Source organism: Myotis myotis, unplaced genomic scaffold, assembly GCF_014108235.1.
Source record: "Myotis myotis isolate mMyoMyo1 unplaced genomic scaffold, mMyoMyo1.p scaffold_m19_p_12, whole genome shotgun sequence".
In the NCBI taxonomy this organism is placed as follows: domain Eukaryota; kingdom Metazoa; phylum Chordata; class Mammalia; order Chiroptera; family Vespertilionidae; genus Myotis; species Myotis myotis.
This window is the reverse complement of record NW_023416316.1, coordinates 42,202,003-42,225,181: the sequence shown is the minus strand read 5'-3', so window position 1 is coordinate 42,225,181 and position 23,179 is coordinate 42,202,003. Positions and strand designations below refer to the sequence as shown.

At 51.3% G+C, this 23,179-nt stretch overlaps 1 protein-coding gene across 6 annotated transcripts in view; it reads right to left on the bottom strand.

Moving 5' to 3' along the window:
* APBA1 (amyloid beta precursor protein binding family A member 1) overlaps window positions 1-23,179 on the bottom strand; it is a 195,196-nt gene that overhangs the window by 7,060 nt on the left and 164,957 nt on the right. For 4 of the 6 annotated variants that reach the window (XM_036330886.1, XM_036330885.1, XM_036330890.1 and 1 more), the window contains 7 exons: window positions 22,494-22,639; window positions 13,239-13,271; window positions 12,148-12,234; window positions 11,404-11,589; window positions 7,579-7,758; window positions 6,238-6,450; window positions 135-254 (listed from right to left, as the gene is read on the bottom strand). In XM_036330886.1, coding sequence (XP_036186779.1) covers window positions 135-254; window positions 6,238-6,450; window positions 7,579-7,758; window positions 11,404-11,589; window positions 12,148-12,234; window positions 13,239-13,271; window positions 22,494-22,639 — 965 coding nt within the window. The remainder of the gene's footprint in view (window positions 1-134; window positions 255-6,237; window positions 6,451-7,578; window positions 7,759-11,403; window positions 11,590-12,147; window positions 12,235-13,238; window positions 13,272-22,493; window positions 22,640-23,179) is intronic. The other 2 variants (XM_036330888.1, XM_036330889.1) reach the window with 2 other exon arrangements.

Sequence of the window (23,179 nt, the reverse complement as noted above, 5' to 3'; positions counted from 1 at the left end):
TGCCTTCACCCATTCATCCCCTTCCTCGCTGGATTCTTTCAGGGAACGGACCTGCTTTAAAAATTAAAACTAAAATACCAAACTGTGTCACGTTTGCGTCTGGCTTTTGGAAAAGGGCGTGGAGTTGTACTTACAATTCCATTCTGGACGCTGAAACCCAGCTGGTAGCGAAGGTCCGGCCTCCGGATCAGCACGGTGGTCACCGGCGGGCACCTCACAATGTTCAGCTTCACCCGGGCCTGGTTCTTCAGGCCCTGAAAATGAGCAAAGCACCGTGGGTGTGGCGACCACGCAGGCAGGCGGGCGGGCAGCAGACAGCCCCGGAGGCAAAGGAGCCCCAGTGAGGGTCTGTCACTCCGTGGACGCCCCAGGTTCCCGCCGTCCACTGCTCGGGAGAAACCGCCTGCCTCACATGCAGCCCTTGCGTCCTGTGCAGAGACCAGCGACCAGGGCGCTGTCTTCACTCTGGGAGGTGGGCTGTTCAGAGACCTGAAGAAAGGGGTCGTCGTGCAAGGCGGAGGCAGACTGCCTCGTGTGCTCTCGGCTTGGAGGGGAGGGAGGCACACATGTCCCCTGGTCAGGAGGCAGACAGTGGGAAACGCTTTCTCTCCGAAAGGCACACTCAAGCAAAGGACATCCAATCCCAGCAGCTGGCCCGATGCGCCAGGCTTGTTTTCCCTCCGGCTCGAATGCTCCTGTTCCCCGCCCGGTGCCTGTTAGAGTTCACCAAGGTCCCCAGGCGCTGGGAAAGCAGGGCGGCAGGGCTCTCCAGAGGCCCCCCGGGGAGAAGGAACAGGGCGCTGCTGGGAAGATGGGGAGGAGAGAGGGAGGCTGGGGGCTGTCAGGTTACAGGATCTTGCGGACACTCCCCACCCTCTAAGTCAGGATGGCGTGCAGAGGGGAGGGTGGTTTTTAAAGATAAAAAGGGGGCCTGGCCTGGTTTCAGAGCCCATTTACAGAGCTTCCTCCGGCCACTCTCCGCTACGCTGAGCTCAGGCCCACACTCCTGTCCCCTGGCCACGCCCGGCAATGACCTGGCCTGCTCAGGAAGTCACCTCAGTGGGGGGCAGTTTGGCTCCTCCAGGTCCTACCACCAACTGTGAGCTTCCCCTTAAAAGGAGGCGCCAGATACAACTAGTGCAGCCCCAGAATCAAGGTCCTCCTCCCAGATCTTGAGACCACCTGCTCTGCCCTGTGAACAAACGCCTGCCCTGCTCTGTGAGCGCCTGCCCTGTGAGCGCCTGCCCTGCCCTGTGAGCGCCTGCCCTGCCCTGAGACCACCTGCTCTGCCCTGTGAACAAACGCCTGCCCTGCCCTGTGAGCGTCTGCCCTGCCCTGAGACCACCTGCTCTGCCCTGTGAACAAACGCCTGCCCTGCCCTGAGACCACCTGCCCTGCCCTGTGAGCGCCTGCCCTGCCCTGTGAGCGCCTTTCTGCCCTGTGAGCGCCTGCCCTGCCCTGTGAGCGCCTTTCTGCCCTGTGAGCGCCTGCCCTGCCCTGTGAGCGCCTGCCCTGCCCAGCGAGCGCCTGCCCTGCCCAGCGAGTGCCTGCCCTGCCCTGTGAGCGCCTGCACTGCCTGAGGGTCCAGACCAAATGGCCGACAGCAGGCATTTCCCAACCTGTTTCCAGTCATGTACACAGAGAAAAAGACATGGACTTGCACCCTTTGGCTGGAGGCGCTGCTGCCCAGGCCCTGCTCCAAGGGTTGAGGCGGGCAGATCTCAGCATGCCTGCCCCACTGACTTCCATCTGAGGCGGCCAGCTGACGGGAAAGGCTCAAGGTCAGCCCCAGTGCCTACCCTCCTAAGGGTCAGAGGGGAGAGGGAAGCTGTTCCTAAACGAGGGGCCTGTGGGTGGGAGGGCAGCCTCTCCTCCAGCAGCCACCGAGCAAGCCAGGCGTCCAGGACCAGCCACTGAGGGACAGGCGTCCAGGACCAGCCACTGAGGGAGGACAGGTGTCCAGGACCAGCCACTGAGGGGCAGGTGTCCAGGACTAGCCACTGAGGGACAGGTGTCCAGGACCAGCCACTGAGGGACAGGTGTCCAGGACCAGCCACCGAGGGACAGGTGTCCAGGACCAGCCACCAGAGTAGGCACAGGTGTCCAGGACCAGCCCCCGAGGAGGGGCAGGGACCAGCCAGGGTGCTCTGTGGGACAGGGGCCAGCAGTCTTGGGTGTGGTGAGGCTTGTGGGCGAGTTGGTTGGCCAGATGTCCGGTCGGCCATCTGTATGTCTGACCATGTATGAGTGCCCCTGAGACTGCTGTCCCTCAACACTCATGCTGATGTTGAATCTGCCGAGCCACCTGTCCCTAAACCCTGACTCCTTCCAGGCCCTGACCTGGAGGCTCACAGAAGCTGTCTCCTCTCATGTCCTTGATAAAATGGCAGCTATAATTAGGCCTATTTTATAAAAGAAACAGGCTCAGAGCTACCAAACAACACACCCATGTTCACCCACATCAACATTCAACCCCAGGTCTGTCTGGGTTCAAACCCACGGCGTTTCTCCTCCGCCCTGATCCTCCACAGACCAAGGAAGGCCCCTGTCATTCACGAGTCAGGCTTGCTCCACCCAGGAGCCAGGGAGAGCCACAGAGGATTGAACGTGTGCCCCACGCCTTTCGTTCCAGCCTCGCGTGGGCCGTGTTTTCAGCTGGCTTTCCTACCTGGCGAGGGTTCTTCAAGGGCCCCGCTGGGGCTTCCCACCGCCTTTAATCGGTTCCGGTTTGTCCCCTCAACTCGTGCATGTAGAGGGGCTCCATTCAGGCTCCCACCTCCAGCGTCGAGGCCTGTTTCCTGAACTGCCCTGTGTTCTGTGGGATGTGAGCCTCCCACCGGCTGTAATCTGGCTTCCGGTGACTCGGTGCACACACGCAGGCAGCAGTTACCAGCGTCTCCCGTGGCTTCTGGAGCATCTCTGGGAAACCGCTCTGGTTCGAGAAATGATGATTTCCGCGTGCAGCAGCGGATGAGCTGAGCGGGATTCTCCCTGGCCTTTTGCAGGTCAGCAGGCCCACCGTCCACGCCGAGCTCTGGCTTTTGCTGCCGACAGCAGGGCTGGGTGCAGAGGACTCTGCTGTGTCCGGAGACCTGGGCTCAAGCTGTCCGCCTGCTGCCATGGGCCTGGGGCCTCGGACGCTCTGCGCCCTTCCTCCCCTCAGTCTCCTCATTGGCAAAACATCTGGTGCCACCCACTAAGGTCTCTTCCAGGTCTCATTTCTGATTTCACCCTCCTTGTGCTTTTTCTTCTTTCCTAAATGTTTGCCGACACCACACTGTGCTCAGCAACACCTATTTCTAAAATTAAAAACAGGTAGGCAGAGGGTTTTGCTCAGACATCATTCATGCGTGTATTTCTTTTCCCTTTGAGTACTTCCTTTTTCTCATTTACTTAATAAATATTAAAGACCGCTTGCAATGTGCCAAGAAATGTGTTAGGCACTGGGAGTGGCTGGAGCGGGGCCTTAGGAGCTCAGGACAGGGCTTCAGGGCACATGGCTGAGCAGCTAGAGGACTTGAGTCCCTTCATTCCTTTCTCTCTCTCTCTCTCTCTCTCTCTCTCTCTCTCTCTCTCTCACTCACTCCACAATCACACCCCATGACACCAGGAATTTGTGGGAAGCAAGAGCAAAGAATGCTGAAACAGAGGAGCGCGTTAGAACCGCAGCCCTTCAGACAAAGCCACCTGCTTTGAACGTTTACACCTGCTATTCAGGTGTGTCTGTGAGGTGCAGGAGCGCCTCTCAGGGCCCCGCAGAGCATACGAAAAGCAAGAGAAGGACTGTTTCCCCAGTGCCACCTAAGGAGCTCACAGTGCTCCGGTGGGCTCCCTTCGGCGTGAACCGATTTAAGAGGCCTACTTGTCGCCCAGCGAACAGATTTCTAGATGGGGATGGGTCTGTGTGGTGAGGCTTAGCTAGGTGGCGATTTGAAACCACCAGACCATGCGTTTGCTTGGCCGTTCCTAATCAATGCTTCAAGTTGGGCCCCATTAGCTTGCATTTCTGAGCTGCCATTTTATTAGAGGTGCCAATGAAATGAATGGTCATTCCGTCCCCATGACAACGGCGGAATGGTACAGCACATTAAGAAATCTGGTGGGAGGGTAAGGGTAGGAAAGTGGGGAGGGTAGAAGAGAGAAGCCAGAGTGGTCTCTATGGCAACAGGCAAGCAGAACCAGGTGATCCTGTGGAAGGAAGGGGGAGCAGTGCTCTAGTTTAAGAAAGGAAAAAAAAACCAATCAGGAGGGCAGGACCATGGAGGCAGTGAGCAGGCCCACCGCTAACATGCTCAGCCTACCAAGTATTATGCTTTGGGAATTATGACGGGAAAAATAAGAGACAGGGGAGAAAGCAATTAAAAAAATTCAATACCTGTAACTCCATCCTAGACATGTATTCTATTTCCTATAATTAGGGGGAGAACGGTCAGCATGCATGGAAGTGGCCAGACGCGGACTACAAGGCTTTTCCTAAAGCACAGCCTGGGATTGGTGATCACCGCCCGGGAGCCAGAACCCCACCCCCGACCTGCTGAACCGGAACCTGCATTTTAAACGAGTTCCCGGGTGACTGCAATCAAAGCCTGTGAAGCACGATTTGGCAGGATGAGAGCCGCTTGTTAAACCCATCGAGGGAGCCCTGACACACACAGAAATAAGCAATGCTAACAGGAAGCCCCCAGGAGGCCCAGCGCATTCCCTGCAGCGCCCCCAGGTGGTGGGGGAGGGGGAGCGAGCATCTGCTCAGGTGCAGGCAAAAGGGTGTGTTGTCTAGAATTCAAAAACAATACGAGAATCCACTAAACCTTTTCCTTCCTTTATGGCAATCCAGCTGGAAGCAGTGGTAACATTTTCCCAGCCAGGGGGCGCTGTGGCCGAGCCGGTCACACTTTTCCCTTCCACAGCGGTGCCTGGGGCACCTGGGAGGGCAGCTGTGTCCTAATGGGGCTGCCCACCGGGTTCTTCTCTGCTGAGGGCTGCACGGAGGCTCGGGTGTCCTCACCATCTTCACCAGTGACACCTCTTTCATCACCACACGGCCTTTTAATTTGCTGATTTCACAGACGCTCCATGTACAGACATCAAAGGTCAGCTATTCACGCAAACAAACCCTTTCCCGGAGGAAACTGCTCAGACAGTGCTGACTACTCTGAGCGAGCTTCCCTTCCACCTCGCTGTGTGGTCCACCGGGCAGAGGGTGAGTGCACGTGTGGTACCAGGGGAAGTCCGCGCTGCCCGCATGGGCCTCAGCCTACCCCATCTCACCTGTCTCCTTCCTGCAGGGGCAGGGAGGGGCGGAGGGGATCTGGACTTGTGTGTGTGTGTGTGTGGGGGGGGGGGTGTCCAGGGCAAGTCACCTTCAGAGTCTCTGATGACCCATCTGCAAACCAGGTGTTTGCTGTCCCCTCCCTAATGGGCTATCATGAGCAGGGAGAGGGGGTGACTCTGAAGGGCCTGGCACTGCCTGGCAGGTGCGTCATGGGCTGGCATGCAGCCCCGCCAGTCCTCACGAGGTTCTGCTTATTCCCACCCAGGCCCCAGCCCCACCTCACTCAGGTTATCCCCACTTCCTGCTCCTCCTCCCCAAACCTCCCCCCCACCCCCCGCCCCAGCCCACCGACCTCCCTCTCTCCTGACTTCTCTCTCCCCATCTGAACTCCTACCCGCCTAAGTCAGCCCTCTCACCCTCAGCACTGTGGGCATGTGGGCTGGGTGGGCCTTTGCTGTGGGGCTGTCCCCTGCATTGAAGGGTGCTTGGCAGCAACCCTGGCCTCTACCCACTGGGGGCCAGCAGCATGTCCTCCTCCCTAGTTGTGACAACCCCAACTATCTCTAGACTTTGCTGTATGTCTCCCAGGGATGGGATTTGAGAGCCCCCCATGAGAACCACTGCCGGGGGAGGGTGTGTGTGTGACTAGGTGACTGAGCTGAGGACAATTCTGAGACAGTGGAGAGAACGCTGTGACTGATTAGTGACGCCTGTTCATGGGCACAGTATCAGAGACCAGTGTTATCTGAGCCAACCATCCCATCTTTGATGTAAAAACGATTTCAGGGAGGAGTCTATAAATAGTAACTTGATGGTAAACAGCCGAATGCAAGCCCATGCCTTTGGTCTCTGTGTGTCCTCAGTGCCCGACGCTGGGACTATGTTCATGAATATTAATGACTGAGTTGCAGGCACACTTCAGGCCTGCCACATAAGTGGACTTCCCCCACCCCATCCCCAGGTACCTTAATGATGCTCTGGCAGGTGGACAGAGGCAGGCCCACCAGGCTGGTGCCATTGATGGACATGATCTGGTCCCCGATATTCAGCTTCCCCGACTTCTCGGCAGGCCCGCCATGCATCATGTTGGCTATGATCACAGTGGGCAGGATGGAGCCCCAGCCGGACTCCACGATCACCACACCCAGGATCTCTCCTTTCTGCTTCTCTATGAAGACCTGAAAGGAGAGAGACACTTAGAAAGCCTGAATCGGCAACCCTCCAGGGCACTGGCCCTCTTCCTGCCGTGGCTAAAGCAGAAAGACATTTCCCTGAGACTCCAACCCTACAGGTCCCGTCTTTTCCGTATTCCATGGCATCGGAGTGTGCAAGAAACAACTTAACACCGGCCCATACCCGTCTTTGTTATTCTCATTCCACATTAGCAATTTCTACTTGGCAATACAACCACGGGGGCACGGAGTTTTTTTTTTTTCTCCTATAGTCCCTGGGGAGACCGGGATGGGGGAGAGACTGTGTAGGTGAGAGCTTTGGTGGTGAGTTATGGCTTCCAGAAATAGCTTTTGGATTCTATGCGCCGGTTCCTCTATTCCACAGTGCTTCACAAATTCCCTCCAACATTTAAGATTCTTGAGTTAAAAGTAAATACATATACATTACAGAGACACTTCTCTGCAAGGAGAAAGCTGAAGAGAAAGAAAAAGAAAAGATGCTGAAGTTATCACTACCAAATGGTTGGGAGTGCAAACAGGAAGACTGTGCTGTAGGTGTGCCACTGTCCGTAGCCTTCCTTGGCAGGGCGGAGGGGACAGTTCGTTTGGGAGCTCTGCTGGCTGGCGAGGTTTGCAGACACACAAAAAGGCTGGGACACTTCGTGGAAGACTCACCAGAGTGTGTGTGAATTTATTAATTCCTATTCACAGACACCCATATGCTCAAACCTGCTCAGTAGTGGTGGCTGTCGGGGCCCGACAGAGCCTCCTTCACAGACTGGTGTCCCCTACCCCTCAGCTGAAGCTCGCAGCTGGCCCCTTCCCTGGAGAACTGCCCTGAGCCAAATGGGAGACACCCCGGGTATGGGCTGAATTGTGTCCCAACACCCAGTGCTTCGGAATATGACCTGTGGGCTGGGTAAGGTACAGTGCAGGTCCTGTCTGCCCCTGGAACTCACCCCAAATTTAGCTCAGGATTGCGGGAGGCCCTGGCTCATAGTGACAGCCCTCTGCTAGTCTTTCATCACAGAGCCTCATGCAATGTCCTGCTGACAGCTCGCTCTTTATCCCGCCCCTGCCCCCACCCCCACTCCCGCCCCCACCCCCTGGAGCTTCGACCAGGAAAGTACCTACATCTTTGCAGTTTTCCGACTTGGAGAAGTGGATCAGGTCGTCGTTGTACATGTCCTGGGTGTTGAGCAGGTCGCTGTACTCCTTCTGGCTGAGGTCCTCAGGGTTAATCCCGTTGGCCCTGAGGAATTCCTGGTAAGCCACGCTGAACGCCTGCCCTATGGACTGTGCGATCAGCTGGGCCTAGACAGCAGCCAGAGAGGGAAGATGAACGTCAGTAGGGCAGCCCTGTTGGGGCACAGCCTGGGCCCCATCAGGACTACGGAGCCCAAGGCATCCACTAGGCCAGTGGGGACATTTTTGGTTTTGACAACAGTCACAAGGGAGCTACGGGCAATTGGGAGACAGGAGTCAGAGACACTGGACTTACAACTGTGGAAAGGACAGTCCTACACACGGATGAGTCATTTGACCCCTTACATGATTTTCAAATATCCCACTGGATGTTCGTTACATGTAACCCTGTGTCTAATCATCTGACGTCAGGACTCAACTCAACGTTATATAAAAACCAAAGACCTCAATTACACACATTGAATGTTCCAAGAACACCACCACTCTGTAAACTGAGACTGAGGTTTCGTTTGGCCAGCACTTTACAAGGAGTAAGCGTCACGACTTTGGAAACTCACCGGCATTAATACTGCTCATGGTATCTGGACGGCCAATGGATCACGTCCCTGTCGGCTGCACATAGGCTGGCCTCGGGGGTAACTCTGCCTGCCCGTGTGTCTGTGTCTGTCCAGTTACCTATTTTCTTAGTTACTTTAATTCAAAATGCCAGATACAGAGTGTTTACGATATTCAGCTGAGGACTGTGCTCTCACACCCAAACTTACGATCACGTAGGTGCAAGCACCTCATGACCCACTATTCCTTCTGGGACGGCTGGAGCCAGGCATTCACATATTGTCATAAGTGCAATGCTAACCGAGCCTGGGTCCTTTCACTTCTCCGTGGTGTTACACTGATAGCCATACTTTACTTTGTAAAAACGTTTCCAAAAGGAGAGGTTACATCATCTCTGCATTTCATTTCAGGATGGATAGTATCTGGGCATCTAAACGTTTGTTGAGAACCCTGATCTAGTCCAACGCTGCGTTTTCCAGGCGAGGAGACTGCGGTTCAGAGACATAAAGGGACCTGCTGCAGGTCACACAGCTCACAGCAGGGGACGCTGCTTCCACTGCTCCTTCTCCTGCACTGAGCTGTGACAGCCTTTCCCTGCATCAGTTCATCCATATTTTGACTCAGGGTAGCCAGTAGCAACCGAGCACTGCCTACATGCCTGCCCGCACTCAGTTCTTCATGAGGATCATTACAGAAATCCTCACGGCAAGCCTATGGCTGGTGGGAGTATGACTGGTCCACAGGCCCTCCTCCTCAGCTCTGTGCTTCAGAATTAGAAAATTCGGGATTTTAGAAAAGTAACAGGATGATGTATCCTACATTGTGTGATAACCCTCTTAGGGCCTGGGGAAGTGTCCTATAATGAACATAGTAATATTCCTGCAGCAAACGTACAAGATTCACAGTCAGCTGGGCAAACCCTATCAGTGGTGGGTCAGGGCAGGTTTATCAGCAAAGTGACTCCCCAAACCCCTCTGTCTGTCAGAGCTCTTTAGACGTTGGAACTGTGGCTCTGTGGTACTGTCCCCTTCAGACACATCAGGAGACGAAGGTTGAGAGGTTAAGTTGTCCACAGCCTGGGAAGGGGGTGCAGTGGAAGGTGGGAGAGGCTGGATTCTGGCAGACTGATTTCAGAGTCCACCCTCCGCCCACCACATGGGACTGCCTCTCAGTGAAATCTGAATGGGTAGAAAACCACCACCAAGTCTTTAGAGTGATGTTTTAAAAACACACACATACACACACACAATTCTAACCTCTACTCCTTTCCCTACCTTCCCCAGTTCTTGCTTAAAAGCAGCTACTTAACAGAGATGGCAGTGTCTTCTGTGTGGCTGGCCGTGGGGAAGAAATGCTTGGCTTTTCTCACTATGAGAATCTAGTTGCTTAGTGCCACAGCCCATCAAGGACCTCCGCCCTGCATCCTGCTGTAAAAGCGAAGGCAGTGGGCACCGCCTCAGGCTCAGAGGCACGCGGACAGATGCACTGAACACTGTGTGCCTGGGAACATGGCCAGCCGGCGTGCTGACCTCCATGCACGGATGCACGTGCGAACACACGGGCTGCGGTATTTCTGCAGCATCCACCACCATCACACAGCAGCCTGGTGAGGGGACACAGTCTCCTGCAGAAGCTCAGCAGCCACACAGCCGGTACCTGGAGGCAGGATTCGCCCTCGAGCTCTCCCAGGTCCTGTGCTAAAAAGCCACGGGTAAGGTTCCCAGGTCCGCGCTTGTCCTAACTCCTGCTCACATTCTTCCCTGTCATCACCATCCCTGACAGGAAGCCCAAGGGAAAGAAAGCCTGGGGGCTCCCAGCCAGATGAAGGTGGCAGAGGGCTCCTCACACGTACGTACCAGTATGTGCATACAGGGGGCCTTCGGCCCGGTGAGCAGAGCTAACCCACCTTTTCACTGGCCTGCAGGACACACGAGGCTTACGGTTCTAAACCGGACGCTTTGGGCACCTTCTGAGAACCTGCCGAAGCTCACTGTCTCCCAGTGTGCAAGTCTGGCCTCAGTGTGAAAGGCATAGCAGGGAGAATGGCAGGGACACTCGCTGCAAGCTCGCTGCCTGTGGGCGGCTTGTCCAGAGAACCAGACAGTGAAGATGGTGCAGAAAGTGTGAGGGCTCCTCCTCCCGGGGCTGCAGCCGGGCAGCTCCGATTCCCCGGGGAGAGCAGCTTGCTTCTGCCAGCTTGCTGGAGGAAGGCAAATTACTGCAGTAGAGGAGCACGTTCATGGAGGAAAAACGGCTTCGTTAAGGAGCCAAGGTTGCCAGAGGTTTTCTGTAAGTAGAAACTGCTCTCTCTGCTCAACAGGAGACACAGAGCCTGCTTCACTGTGGCAGGAAGTAAAACATCAGCACAGTCAGCGGCACCATCATGGCCGGCTTAGGTCTCTGCAGTTCAAAGCCACGGTGGGGCTGTGGCCGGCCCGGGGGCAGCTTCCAAGGCCTGCCCAGCCTTGGAGACACTTGGATGCTAATGCAGCTGGAAGCTGGTGGCCTCACCAGCGCTTCCAGTCACACCCAGGGAAGAGGACTGAATGGGAGGATGGGCCCCATCTCTGTTGAACATTCGTTCTCTCTGTTTACTGCATCAGCTGGACGGCGGTGAGCAGGGATCTAATGTTCCAGTAGCCTCCAGGGTGGCCCATACGGCCAAGAACTTTATTCCCGAATGCCCTGTTGCCCCGGTGAGACCCCCTCAGGCCTCCATGGGTCGGGCTGAACACCTCCCTCGCGTCTCTCGTGTAATTTGGGCTCCTTGCATTTCTTCAAGCTGCCTCAGCAGGCCCCTGCCTCAGGCCTCTGCACGTGCTCTCTCCTCACTCTCGTTATTCAGATCTCTGTCCGATCTCCCCACTCAGGGAGAACTTAGTTGATCATTCTATCTGAAACAGCCACTGGCCCTCTATCCTGACCTAGTTTTAATTTTTCTTTATCAAACTTCCCGCTACCTACTTTTGTATTAGGTATATTTATCTATTTATCTTCTGCCTCCCTGCACCCCTCAGGAGTACCTAGTCTGTTTTACCCAGCCTTCTGTGCCTAGCGCTAGAATGGGGGTAGAAGGCTGAGTAACGCACAGTAGGTACTCAATATGTTTACACATGTGATCAGGTCCTGAGAAATAGAGAATCTGGCCCCCCAAAGGCAGTTCAGGTCCCTGGAGGGAGATGGGGGAAGCACCCTTACGTCCTCAGATTCGAAGACGTGGCAGATCATCTTGTACTGCCTTTTCCCATCCTGGGACGGGTGCGAGGCTTCCACGTTCTCCTGGGAGTTGGAGCGTGGCATCCGCCTGCGGGCCATCAGCACGACGATGTTCCCGATGTCTGCGATGTAGGAAATGGTCCTCAGAGGGTGGTCCATCATCGTCTCCTGGATGGGAAGGGAGAGGGCGGTAAATCGGGGCAGCATGCAATGACCCCTGGGAAAGTCTGTCTCCCCACAACCCAGCCACGTGGGCTCCACATGCAGGGGGCTCCGGTGCTCACAGCAAAGACCCTGCGAGCAGATGTATGTGCACCCACCCGGCCTGGGGCCAGTTCCCTGGGCTAAGAATAACCCAGGAGGCCTGAGGCAGGTGAGAAATTTCCATCATTTTACAACCACTAGACTCTCTGGTGGGGAAGGTAAAAATGAAAAAAAAGATTTTTAAAAAGCTAATCTGTTCAAGGTCACAAATCTTCTGATAAAAACTTATGAGAACTATTATCAAACAATATTCACAGTTTCTTTTTTCCTTTTGTCTTTAAGAAAACAGTCCCAAGGCTCCCTGCGCAGCACACCCCACCCCAAGCAGGCATTGCAGACACCACCTTCTAGCGTGTATAGAAGCCAGCGTCTGGGGACAGCTGCTCTATGGACAGGGGTACGGTCTCTGCGTTGCCATGCTGCTAAGCTTGACCCCCGGGAAAGGGGGGAGCCAGCTAATACCTGTGTGTCAGCATTCAATACTTTGATTCTCTGCGTAGAAATGAAGAGATCCACTTCGGTCATTGGCTGAGATTCGCCTTCTGGAGCCTGAGAAGAAACATGCACCAAGAGAGAGCTTAGTACGTTCCTCTGGCCCCGGAGATGGAAGCAAGGGGAGCTCATACACAGGCATCGAGACACAGTCACCAGAACAGCAGTGCAGACTCCAGAATTAGGTTGTCAGAGCTGAAGTTACCTCAGAGGATGGGCACGCGAGTGAGAGTTAGCATTTGTAGGTTCCAAGGAAGAACATAGAATCCCCTTTGCTGCTTCCGCTCTAGAAGCAGTGACGTCCTGTAGCGGGTTTGGCTCTGGGAACGAGGGTTGCCAGTGGCCCTTTCTGCAAGGCTGCTGGAGCCCAACATATCAAAGGAAGAGGGCCACTGACTTGCCACCCGAGGAACGTGGCAAAATCAGTCTGCCCCTGCTCACGGGACGGGGACAATGTTTACAGCAGGTGCAAAGGAAGTCATCTGAATGCAGTTCTGGTCAGAGGGTCTTTGTGTTCACAACCCGACACAGCAACACAGAAGCAGCACCCTGAACCCACCCCATTCAGAAAGAGCCCAATGCGTCCATGTCCCATGGGTAGCTCATAAGCATCCAGAAGCTCCACAGCCATAAAAAGCGCACCCGTCTGCCTCATTTAAGGCTTAACTCCGCACACGCGTGGTTATTAGCGAGTTTTCTTTTTTGCATCCAGCAATCTGACAAGTCCGCAAATCAAACATGACTATCATTGGACAGACCCAAGTCCCTGCCACATTAATGCCTGAATGGTGGGAACTTTCACACGAGTGTAGGACTCATGTAGCATCTCCAATCTGCTCCCTGCCGTTCCTCTCACGTGAAATGACTCATGAGCAACAGAAAACAGCCACTTTAGGCAACTGAGTTTTGAGAAACGTTGGCTTATGGGGCGGTTCAAAAAAAATCTGAACAAAAACTTGCTGGATGCAGAAAACAAAAACACGAAATAATAAAAAGGGAAAACATAAATAAATGGAAAGAACAGGCATAACACCAAGCTGATGAAGTTGTTTGTACTGCACCTTCTTCCTGCTTTTGGCTAATTTCTGGGCCATCTGCTTAGCATGGAACAAACAGAGACAGGAGAACAGTTAGAAAAGAATTTGCAGAGACTCAAAGTTGAAAAGGGAATTGACAAACTAATACTGATAGTGGTATAAAGTATTGCTGTGGGAGGACTTAAAAAAAGTCCCACTCTGCAGACAATGGATTTCCTAACTCAGAATTTAGTAGATGGCAGGGAGAGTAGGAGGAAAGAAATTTATTGAGTTGCAATCCTATACTTAGCTGCAATCAATGCCTTCAAAGAATCAACTTCTGTTTCTGTTGATTTTCTTTATTATATGCCTGTTTTCTATTTCATTGATTTCAGCCTACATCTTTTTTTTTTTTTAACTTTCTCTGAGCTGAATTTGCTGATTTTTCCCCAGCTTCTTGAGATGAAAACTTAAATGATGGATTTTCAAACTTTTTTTCCTGATATACTTGCTATGACTCTCCCTCCAAGCACTGCTTTAGCTATATCCCACACTTTTTGATTTGTTGCAATTTAATTATCATTTCATTTAAAACATTTTCTGATTTCCACTATGATTTCTTTTGAACTTTGGTTTACTTAGAATTGTATTAGTAATAATACATTTGGAGATTTTCCTATCTTTTTGTTATTCATGTCTTAATTCCACTGGGACAGAGAATATACCCTGGTTTCAATCCTTTGAAATGTGTTGAATCTTAGCCAGGATGGCCCCAAATGTGACTGACGTTGGTGAACGTGTCATGGGGACTTCAAAAGATGCATTCTGCAGTTGTTGAGGATAGTATTCTATGAATGTCAATTAGGTTAAATATGTTGACTTAAGAGTATGGTTCAACTCTTGTATGTACTTGCTGACTTTTTGTCTGCTGATTCTAATATGTATTAAGAGAAGTGTGTTTAGATCTCCAGCTGTTACTGTGAATTTGTCCATGTCTACTTCTGTCAATCTTTGCTTTATCCATTTCATAGCTATAAGGTGCATACATATTTAAGATGTTTATGTCTTCCTATTGACTTGATCTTTTATTGTTTTCCCTCATTAATAACACTTCTTGCCTTAAATTTGTGAATATTTTATAGCCTACACCTAACTAGAAATGAATGTAATATTCCCCTCTTTTCTCATAAATAAAAGCATAGTTGATAAAAGCAGACTCTGGGGTCGAGTTGCTTGAAACTGAATCTTGGCTCCGCTACCTAACTAGTTGTGTGACTTGGAGTGAGCAACTTAACATCTCTGTGCCTCAGTTTACTCATCTGTCAAATGAGGATAAAAATAGTATTGACCTTATAGGGCTGTTCTGAGGATAAATACATGCAAAGCTCTTAGAACAATGCCTGGTGTATTATAAGCACTACTAGAGGCACAGTGCACGAAATTCATGCACTCGGGGGGAGGAAGGGTTCCCTCAACCCAGCCTGCATCCTCTCACAGTCTGGGAACCCTCCGGGGATGTCAGCCTAAGCCGGCAGTCAGACATCCTTAGTGCTGCCTCAGAGGCGGGAGAGGCTCCCACCACAGCCGCTGTGCTAGCCAGCCCTGAGCCCAGTTCAGGGCTTCTGGCTGAACGGTGCTCCCCGCATGGGAGTGCACTGACCACCAAGGGGCAGCTCCTGTGTTGAGCGTCTGCCCCCTGGTGGTCAGTGCATGTCATAATGACCAGTCATTCTGCCATTCAGTCAATTTGCATATGGGCCTTTTATTATATAGGATATTTGTGTTTGCTGTCACATGACTATAATTCACCTATATCTGCATGCAATTTCTTGGCTTTCAATAGGGCTTGCTATACACATGAAGATCCTGTACGAATAATGGTGAGTCAATGGCCAAACCAGAATGCTGCTGTGGTGATGGGGTGGGGTGGAAGAAGGTCTGCTCTCTCACATTCTTGGTACTCACCTGGTAGAAAGCTCTTTTGCTCTCAGCAGCACAAATTTATTTCATTAATGACTAAGGTGCCTTGTCTGTACTACCTCATTGTGGAAAATTGGATGAGTCAGCCATCCCAGCACCAAATAGCTCATCTGTGCCACACCCAGGAGTCTAGGGCAGCCCACGCTGCACAGCTACCCAAGCTCTTACTGGTGGTCCTGGTGAAGAGCCTGCTATGGAAAAGTCTAAAGGCAGCAGCTGCAAGTGTTACCCTAACTGACGCTCATGACAAGTGTAGAAATACTGATGCTACGTCACACCACAGCTTCTTTTGTGGAATCAGGAAGTTCTGACCTGCACCAATTATAATGCAATGATAAACGACTACAGTGAGATCCTAATGTTTGTCTGTTTTCTACCACTTCCCCTGAAAATAATAGGATATGGAATGAAATGAAATGGCAGTAACATAAGCATTTCCCTTATTTTTTGATACCAAAACCTAACAGTTATTGGTCAAAGTGCTTAACTCTAGAGAATAGTGATCTGAAAGGGCCCTTTCAAAGGATATTAAGTCTGCCACCAATGGAATGCCCAAATTCTGTTTTGGGGGTGTGTTTCTTTTGCTAGAACTGGTGATAAGGAAGAGGATCCAAATGGCAGACTGAGTTTCATGAAAGGCACGCCGAAATAAGGTTTGTGAAGTTAAAAAATATTTTATGCACTTATTAGAGGAATGCCATCTTTAAATCACTTATGATATTCAAGTGCCCTGGAACAAATTATAATGTAAAATTTAGACATAACAGTGGAAATGGCAGATGCGGTTGGAGCCAGAATGAGAAACTGGAGCAGCAGAGAGAGGTCTAAGAGAACCACAAGGCCAGCATGCATCTTAGAGCAAGAGTGACAGCATCCATTTAAATCCTTGTGTTTCCTGGGACTGACTGTGGCTTACCACCCAGCAGGGTGTGTGCAAGGACACAAACAGTGGCACCATCCATTCAGTCACTCAATCCACCATGGGGATGGAATGTTAGCTGTTGTTAAGCCCCTTTAGCTTATTCATACCAGGGTTCCTCCCAACTACTGAAGCTTTCCCCCCCCTGCTGACAGTACCCTTCTAAGTGCTACAGGACTATTAATGTAAAAGCTGCCAGCAGCCCTGTGAGGTAGGCACAACATTATCCTCATCTTCCAGAAGAGGAAACTGAGGCACAGAGAGGCTAATTAACCTGCCTAAGGTCACACAGCTGTTAAGTGGCAAACAGAGATTCAAACCTGGAAGTCTCACTATACACTCCAAATTGCTAGTTGTGTGATCTGGGCAGGTTTTTCATCTATAAACTCCTCTGTTTGTCTGGGGAAAATAATGAGGTTAAATAATACCTACCTCCCAGGATTCCCCACCCCCCTCCATTTTGAGGAGTAAATGAAATAATGTATGCATAGGCTTCTTCAAGTTAGATGGGGAAACTACATGGTTGGGACAAAGCTAGATGGGCAGAAATTTTAATTATACAATTAAATCATCAATTTTTGACATTTAAAGAAAATCTTTTTATAAAACAATGGAAAAATCGGATCTTTGGGGACAGGCTAGTCTTTACAGGTATAGGGGTAACTGATAATGAATGATCCTTAGAAAAATGCATGGACCAAAAAAAAAAAAAGTCAAAACACCACTTGTGACTTAGTCACATGAGCTTCACAAAAGTAGAAAGACTGAACACATATACACCATACTCTTCGTGGACACGGAGCCGTTACTGAGGCTCAGCAGGGGTCAGTAGCCCCCCTCCCCCATCTTCCGTTGAGGAGCAGAGAATAAAGTGGGCATGAGAGTGGAATGAGGCATGGAGATGGAGTGGAGAGAGAGGAAGACAAGGGAGCTGGCTACACTGGACAGGGTTCAGGCATGATTCCCACACCGTGTGTGTGTGTGTGTGTGTGTGTGTGTGTGTGTGTGTGTGTAGGGTCTCCACTTAGTGCACTTTGGATACAGACAGCATAAAGAGCAAAGTTCTTTCCAGAAGTTTCTCCCAAAATGCATTCCAGAGAATCCTAGCAACAAGACTAATTTAACAGGCATCACACAGTGATACTGCATCTCTGTTCAAATAACTATGGGAGCTTCTGGTTAAGGAAAGTGAACTAAATCTCCTTGGTACAGGACTTCTCAGAGCCTTCAAGAGGAAAACAGATGTGGCAAATCTCCAACGAGATCTACTTTGCAGCATTTCTTGAGCTTATTTGCCAACAGAACCGTGTCAATGAGAAGCGCTCGGCTTGACTGGGACACCACAGAGCTCAGGTGGACACAGATGCTCTGGAACCCTGGACGGTCAGTGGACATCAGGACCTCCCAAAGGGCTTATGGAAATACAGACTCCTGGGCCCTACCCTCACCAGCTTCTGACTAAGGTGGAGCCTGAGAATCTGCATTTGCAACAAGTACTGCTGGGCCAGGGGTCCCACTTTGAGAATCATTGCTGTAACGTATTCCTAAGTTATAGGGGGGCTTCTTGCCAAGATATTAGTTCCTCTCGAAAATGATGAACAACAAAGACAGAAAGGATACATTAGGGAGATTCTAAAGATGATAAAAATAAAAGTAAGGAGAATGGTAGACGTCTTCTGATTCTGCTATTGCATTGGGTGCACCTCACTTCGCATATTTTGGTGGGTGGAAAAGCCTTTCAGTTTCCCAGTCCTCGGCCTGCCTGGCCATTGTTGTTACTGTGACACTCTTCTTTACTCACTTTAGACTGCATGTTTCCCCGGGCCGAGGACTGGATCTTGGTTGACTTTATCTCCTATGAGTCTACCACAGGGGTCTGCATTGGAACAGTTTGCTTTTTAGCCAAATTCCTCTGTTCTCTCTTCACATTAAGTAGGAAATTCCCGACTAAACCACAATTCCAAATTCTCTCCCCATTTGGCAAATACATCTGTAAATTCTTTGTTAAATTAAGAAAACCGTAATTCTTATGTCTCCAGGTGTAAATCCAGTATCAATATTCAGTGCTGGTATACTAGTACAGTTGGTGCTAGGTGAGTGACATAGACACCACAATCGATGAACAGTCAGAAATTAAAACTGGTTCAAAATCGGAGCCTACGCTTCAGGTCCAGTATTTTGCTCAACAAAGTGCCACAAACATCCATCAGGTCAAAGAGAGAACATGGGCAGAGGAAAGAGAGGGGACAATGGGATTCCCCTGGGAGGAAGGGAGGAAGGGAGGGAAAAGGAGCTGGAAACCAGAGGACAGAATTCCTCTGCCTCTGTTTAGGGGAGAGCACCAAGGCTGAAATCACTTTTTGTGATTTCTGGTGAGGATATTGCTAAATAGGTTTCCAAAGAAATCCACAGAGGTCTCCTTCCTCCCTTCCTTCCTCCCTTCCTTCCTGGATGGACACTATAAAATCTGCAGCCTTGCTCTGCTGTTTCTCTCGAAGTAGCCTAGCAAAACCCGTCCCCAAAACGCCAGCCTCTCTTTAGGAGAAAGCATGGCACCACTTGCCTTAGACAAAGTGTCTCCTGGGCACGTGTGAGCAGCACAGGGCACGCCCCCCACAGAGTAACTTTCCGCAGGGTACAGAAATAAACTATGGGTCTGAACGCAATCGTCTTCATTGACAATCTGAGAAAAAGTCAGGCTTGGTGCAAAGGCAAGCAATCCGATGGGCATTTAAATGGATGTAGAAGGAACACAGAGCAGACAATACAAACGAGAGGCAACAGTTCCTTCAGAGCAGCGGCTCTCAACCTGTGGGTCACGACCCCTTTGGCGGTCGAACGACCCTTTCACAGGGGTCGCCTAAGACCATCCTGCATATCAGATATTTACATTACGATTCATAACAGTAGCAACATTACAGTTATGAAGTAGCAACGAAAATAATTTTATGGTTGGGTCACAACATGAGGAACTGTATTGAAAGGGCCAGAAGGTTGAGAACCACTGCTTCAGAGGCACGGCAGCACACTGTGAAGTGATACCTATACATGAAATGTAACCATCGACCCTCACCCCTCTGGGATGACTTCCTCACACTAGAGTCACTTGCTGGAGAAATCAATGTATGTCCTTTAGATGCCTACGCTACTCCAGGCAGGTCTAAAGTGGATTTATAACCAGACAGCCTCTATCCTGATTGTTCCGATGGACAAAGCCACCTAACTTTTAATGCAAATGAACAGTGAAACTTGAAGCAAAGTGCAATAAAACGAGGTGCGTCTGTGGTTCATAGTAGGTGTGGCGCTGGGTGGGATCTGGTACCGGATGCCGCAGTCTACCCTGGGCCTTGCTTTATGTCTGGGAGATGTGCCTGTGCCTGTTCCCCCTCCAGGTCATCGAGTACGATGTCTGTCTCACAGTGGAAAGACAGAAACCCTATCTGTAGGAGTCAAGGACTATCAGTCCAGGAGGCCAATAAACAACGTGCCCAGAATGAAACCCGACCCTTCACAGGTTTTAAACCTTGATGGACAGAACCCAGGAAAAAACGAATCTCAAAGCAACACACAGCTTCCGGTCTCAGGGGTCTTTGGTACTAGTTTGGGGATGGACGGCGGCTTTGTTCTGGAAGATTCACTGAGTGGGCCCTGGGAGTGTTCCCCGACAGGGAGTTCTGGGGGAGGCAAGCTGGCGTTTTGGAGGAGATACACTTTCGGCGTGTGGCCCCATCCTGGACACCGCAGGGCATCAAGCATCCCCGCCTCTGACCCACAAGAGCCAGTAGAAATGCCCCCGACACAGTGGCAATCCAAGTGCCCCCGCCCATCTCCAACGCGGCTGTGGGAGGTGGTCCCTGTCTGTCTGGAACCACTGAGCAAGGCGCACCAGGCCTCTGTGCTCCCATGGACCCCCGGAAGCTGGCAGCACTGTTAGGCTGGGGAACTAAGCGTTGTGTTGAGAGCTTAGCTACGCTACTCGGTGGTCCTGCTGCCTCAGCATCTCTTTTGTTTGGCCAAGCGGTCTGCAGTGACTTTGAAAGGACACTAGTCCCCTCATGCAGGCACATCCCCTAGATCATAACAGCCCACACAGGCGCGAGCAAAAGTCAGCTCCTAACATGGCTCCCCCAACAGCCCTTGATCAACAGTCTTCCTCACCTCCAGGGCCCTCCCCGTCTGTCCCCTTAGATAAGACCCCCGAGGAGCTTACCGAATCCTGACTCCTCTGGTGTGAATTGACCAATCTCATCCTAGCTCAGGAACCCTAAGCACCCCACCCACGCATCCTAAAAAGGCCAAGCTCCCAGGTCCTGGCCTAGGCATGTTCCCAGGCATGTTCCTCTCTCCCTCTCCGCCTCTCCTTGCCGTGACCTCCCTACACGGCCCCTCTAGGCCTTCCTCCAGGGCCTGTGAGCAATAACTCCTCGATTTTAATTTCTCTTGTGGTCTTCTGCTCACCATCTGGCACCCCAGGGCTCTACTTAACAAGTGTTAATTCAACAAAATCATAACATGCTGTGCCTGGTGACTGTGGGACATGAGGAGTCAGAACTATGACCCTGAAGATTTAGTTTTCCAAATTCACTGCTCTGGGTGAAATAAGCCTGAGACGCAGCATGTTCTCTCAGAGAGCTTCGTGTTCTTGCTTTGAAGGCTGTGCCTGGGAGATCCTAGATTAAAAACTGTGGGAGGATCTGGCAGTATTGATGTCACCCCTCTATGAGAAGGGGTGACAGTGGGAAGAAATCAGGCCAGGCCTGGCTGGGCAGCTCAACAGGAACCCGATGTTCTACTGATAGAATTACTGAGTCTGAAAGACTATGATGGTCTGAAGGTCAGGCAGACGCGTTTTCATGGAGCTGTCCTGCTGGGAACCATGGGGCAAGAGACACCTCTGTGGGTGGGAGGTGGGACTTCCTTTGAAGGCAGTGGACCTTCCTACTGTCAATCATCCTGGGAAAGGCTGATTATGGGAGAAAAAAAGGAAACCTCGGAAGTGGGCCTGGTGGTCGCAGGGTCTCTAGGACACAGACAAGGTCTGGGCTGCCCAGACGAAGTGGTGAGGTGGGTCCCTGACACACGGGTGAAACTGTCAGTGACTTTGACATTGGGCTACTGTAAATTACTCTCTCGTTTATACATCCCAATTCCCCAAACCCAAGTAATACTATCCAAAGCTGCAGCAAGGGTTTCCTCTACAACGATGGATCCTTAAGGGCAGGGCCTCATCGCTGACTCAGTTCATTTCTCATTTGTGCTGCTGAGTTTGAGGGTCAGACGCTCACTGTCTAAATCACCATTTCCCTCTCTCCGGAGTCCCTGCACAGCCTTGAACACCCAGATGCTCCAGAAGTATTTTGTCCTTAAGTGAGAATCAAGGACTCTCAGCGCTTGCCTTCTCCCCATGTGTTCTCATTCCACGCTGTCACACCAACACCAGGGTGAGACCTGTGAGTGTGTGAGCGAGAAGATATAAAAACGTGAATGGCTCCTTGAGGTGAGAATTGATTTTGACCAGTTGGAACTGGACACAACCAACCCTGGAGCACCCTAACCTATTCCCTCTTGCTTGACATGCCTGGTTCTGGTGTCCACAGGGAGGCCCTCCCTGTGGCGCCAGCGTGGCTGCCCAGCGGCTCTGGGTGCGGGCGGCCCCTGAGGACACTGGAGTGACGTGAAGACACGGTAAGCGTCTCCGTAGACCTGAGGTGTGTCTGGCCTCGGGTGGAGATTTGAGAGCTCTGTGTTTCCATGGGCTCACACCAGTTTGGCTGGTTCAAACCGGTTGTGAACGATTTAAACCGGATGAAAGTGGTCCTTCCTGAACAACACAGGTTCGCTCCTTGTCCACCTCGGTGGAACAGATTCAAGCAGGTTATGACGGACTCAGACGAGTTTAAACGGGGCTGGCCTTGCTCAGACTTGCTCAGGCTGGCCAGGCTAGATCTGATCAAAGGGTTCATTTCCCTTGAAGCAAACCAGTTCAACTGAGCTTGAGCAGGATCAGCAGGTTCCAAGGCAAAGGACCTAGTTTGAACCCCGCTGTCGGTGGGAATACAGGAATAGAACCCTCACGTTAGAGGTAACACTCGGCACGATATCTGTCCTCGTCAAGTCAACTTCTGAAAGTTCAGGATCATATGTATGCTTTTTCTCCAGAGTGGCCATTAAGAACAACCCAAATATACAGTGCTTCCATGTAAGGACTGCAGTCCACTTCAGAAATCATTTTTTCTGTTTAGAACTGTAGCAGGAACATGTGTAAGCACTGCCTGCAACATCACCCCAATCCATTCTCCTCTACCCTCAGGACTAGTCAGTGAGGTTTGGGGTGACCACTGTGGACGGCTCAGGTACCAGCTGCTGCCCCCCGCCCCCGCGGAGCACACGGCCCCCCTCACCTTGATCCTGCTCACCGCTTCCTGGGCCTGCATCATGCGCACGTTTTTGGAGGGAGTTTTGTCGGAGAGCAGCTGGGTAGAGCCAAGGTAATTGGCAGCAAAAATGATTCCATCGATTAAGTCTTCAGGGTCACAAGGTCCGGGAACTGTAACACACAGAGCCACTTTGGTGAGTGAAGCCACTGGGTGGGCCTGCCCAACCCCTGCATACACCCCTCCCCACTGCTCACCTCTGGCCCAGAGGGCCGGTCCTGAGGGCCCTGAGCAGTCTACGGGACCCATATCTGCCTCCACTCACCCCTCATCTTCAAATAACGGGAACAATTTTTTCTTATAGTCACTTACTTCACCCAGACCATTTACTGTGAGAAATGATGTGCAGATTTATGTAAATATAGGACATGAAACGTTTCATGAAGGCTATTGTTTCTCCTGTCACACTGTGAGCTCTTTGGGGACAGGGGCTATGTCATCTTTGGCTCTCTTGTGTCTGGCCAGCACCTGTTACCCAGGGGGTATCAAATAAATAAGCAGTTCCTTGACTTGCTACTGATTCATATCTCCCCTCTCCATTTTATCTATAATGGGGGAAGTAAATTTTATAAATAAAAAAATTGAGATATTTGTTTCAGAATGTTTGGTTCCCATAATAGCCTCTAACCCCAATTTTGGGATGCAGCTAACAT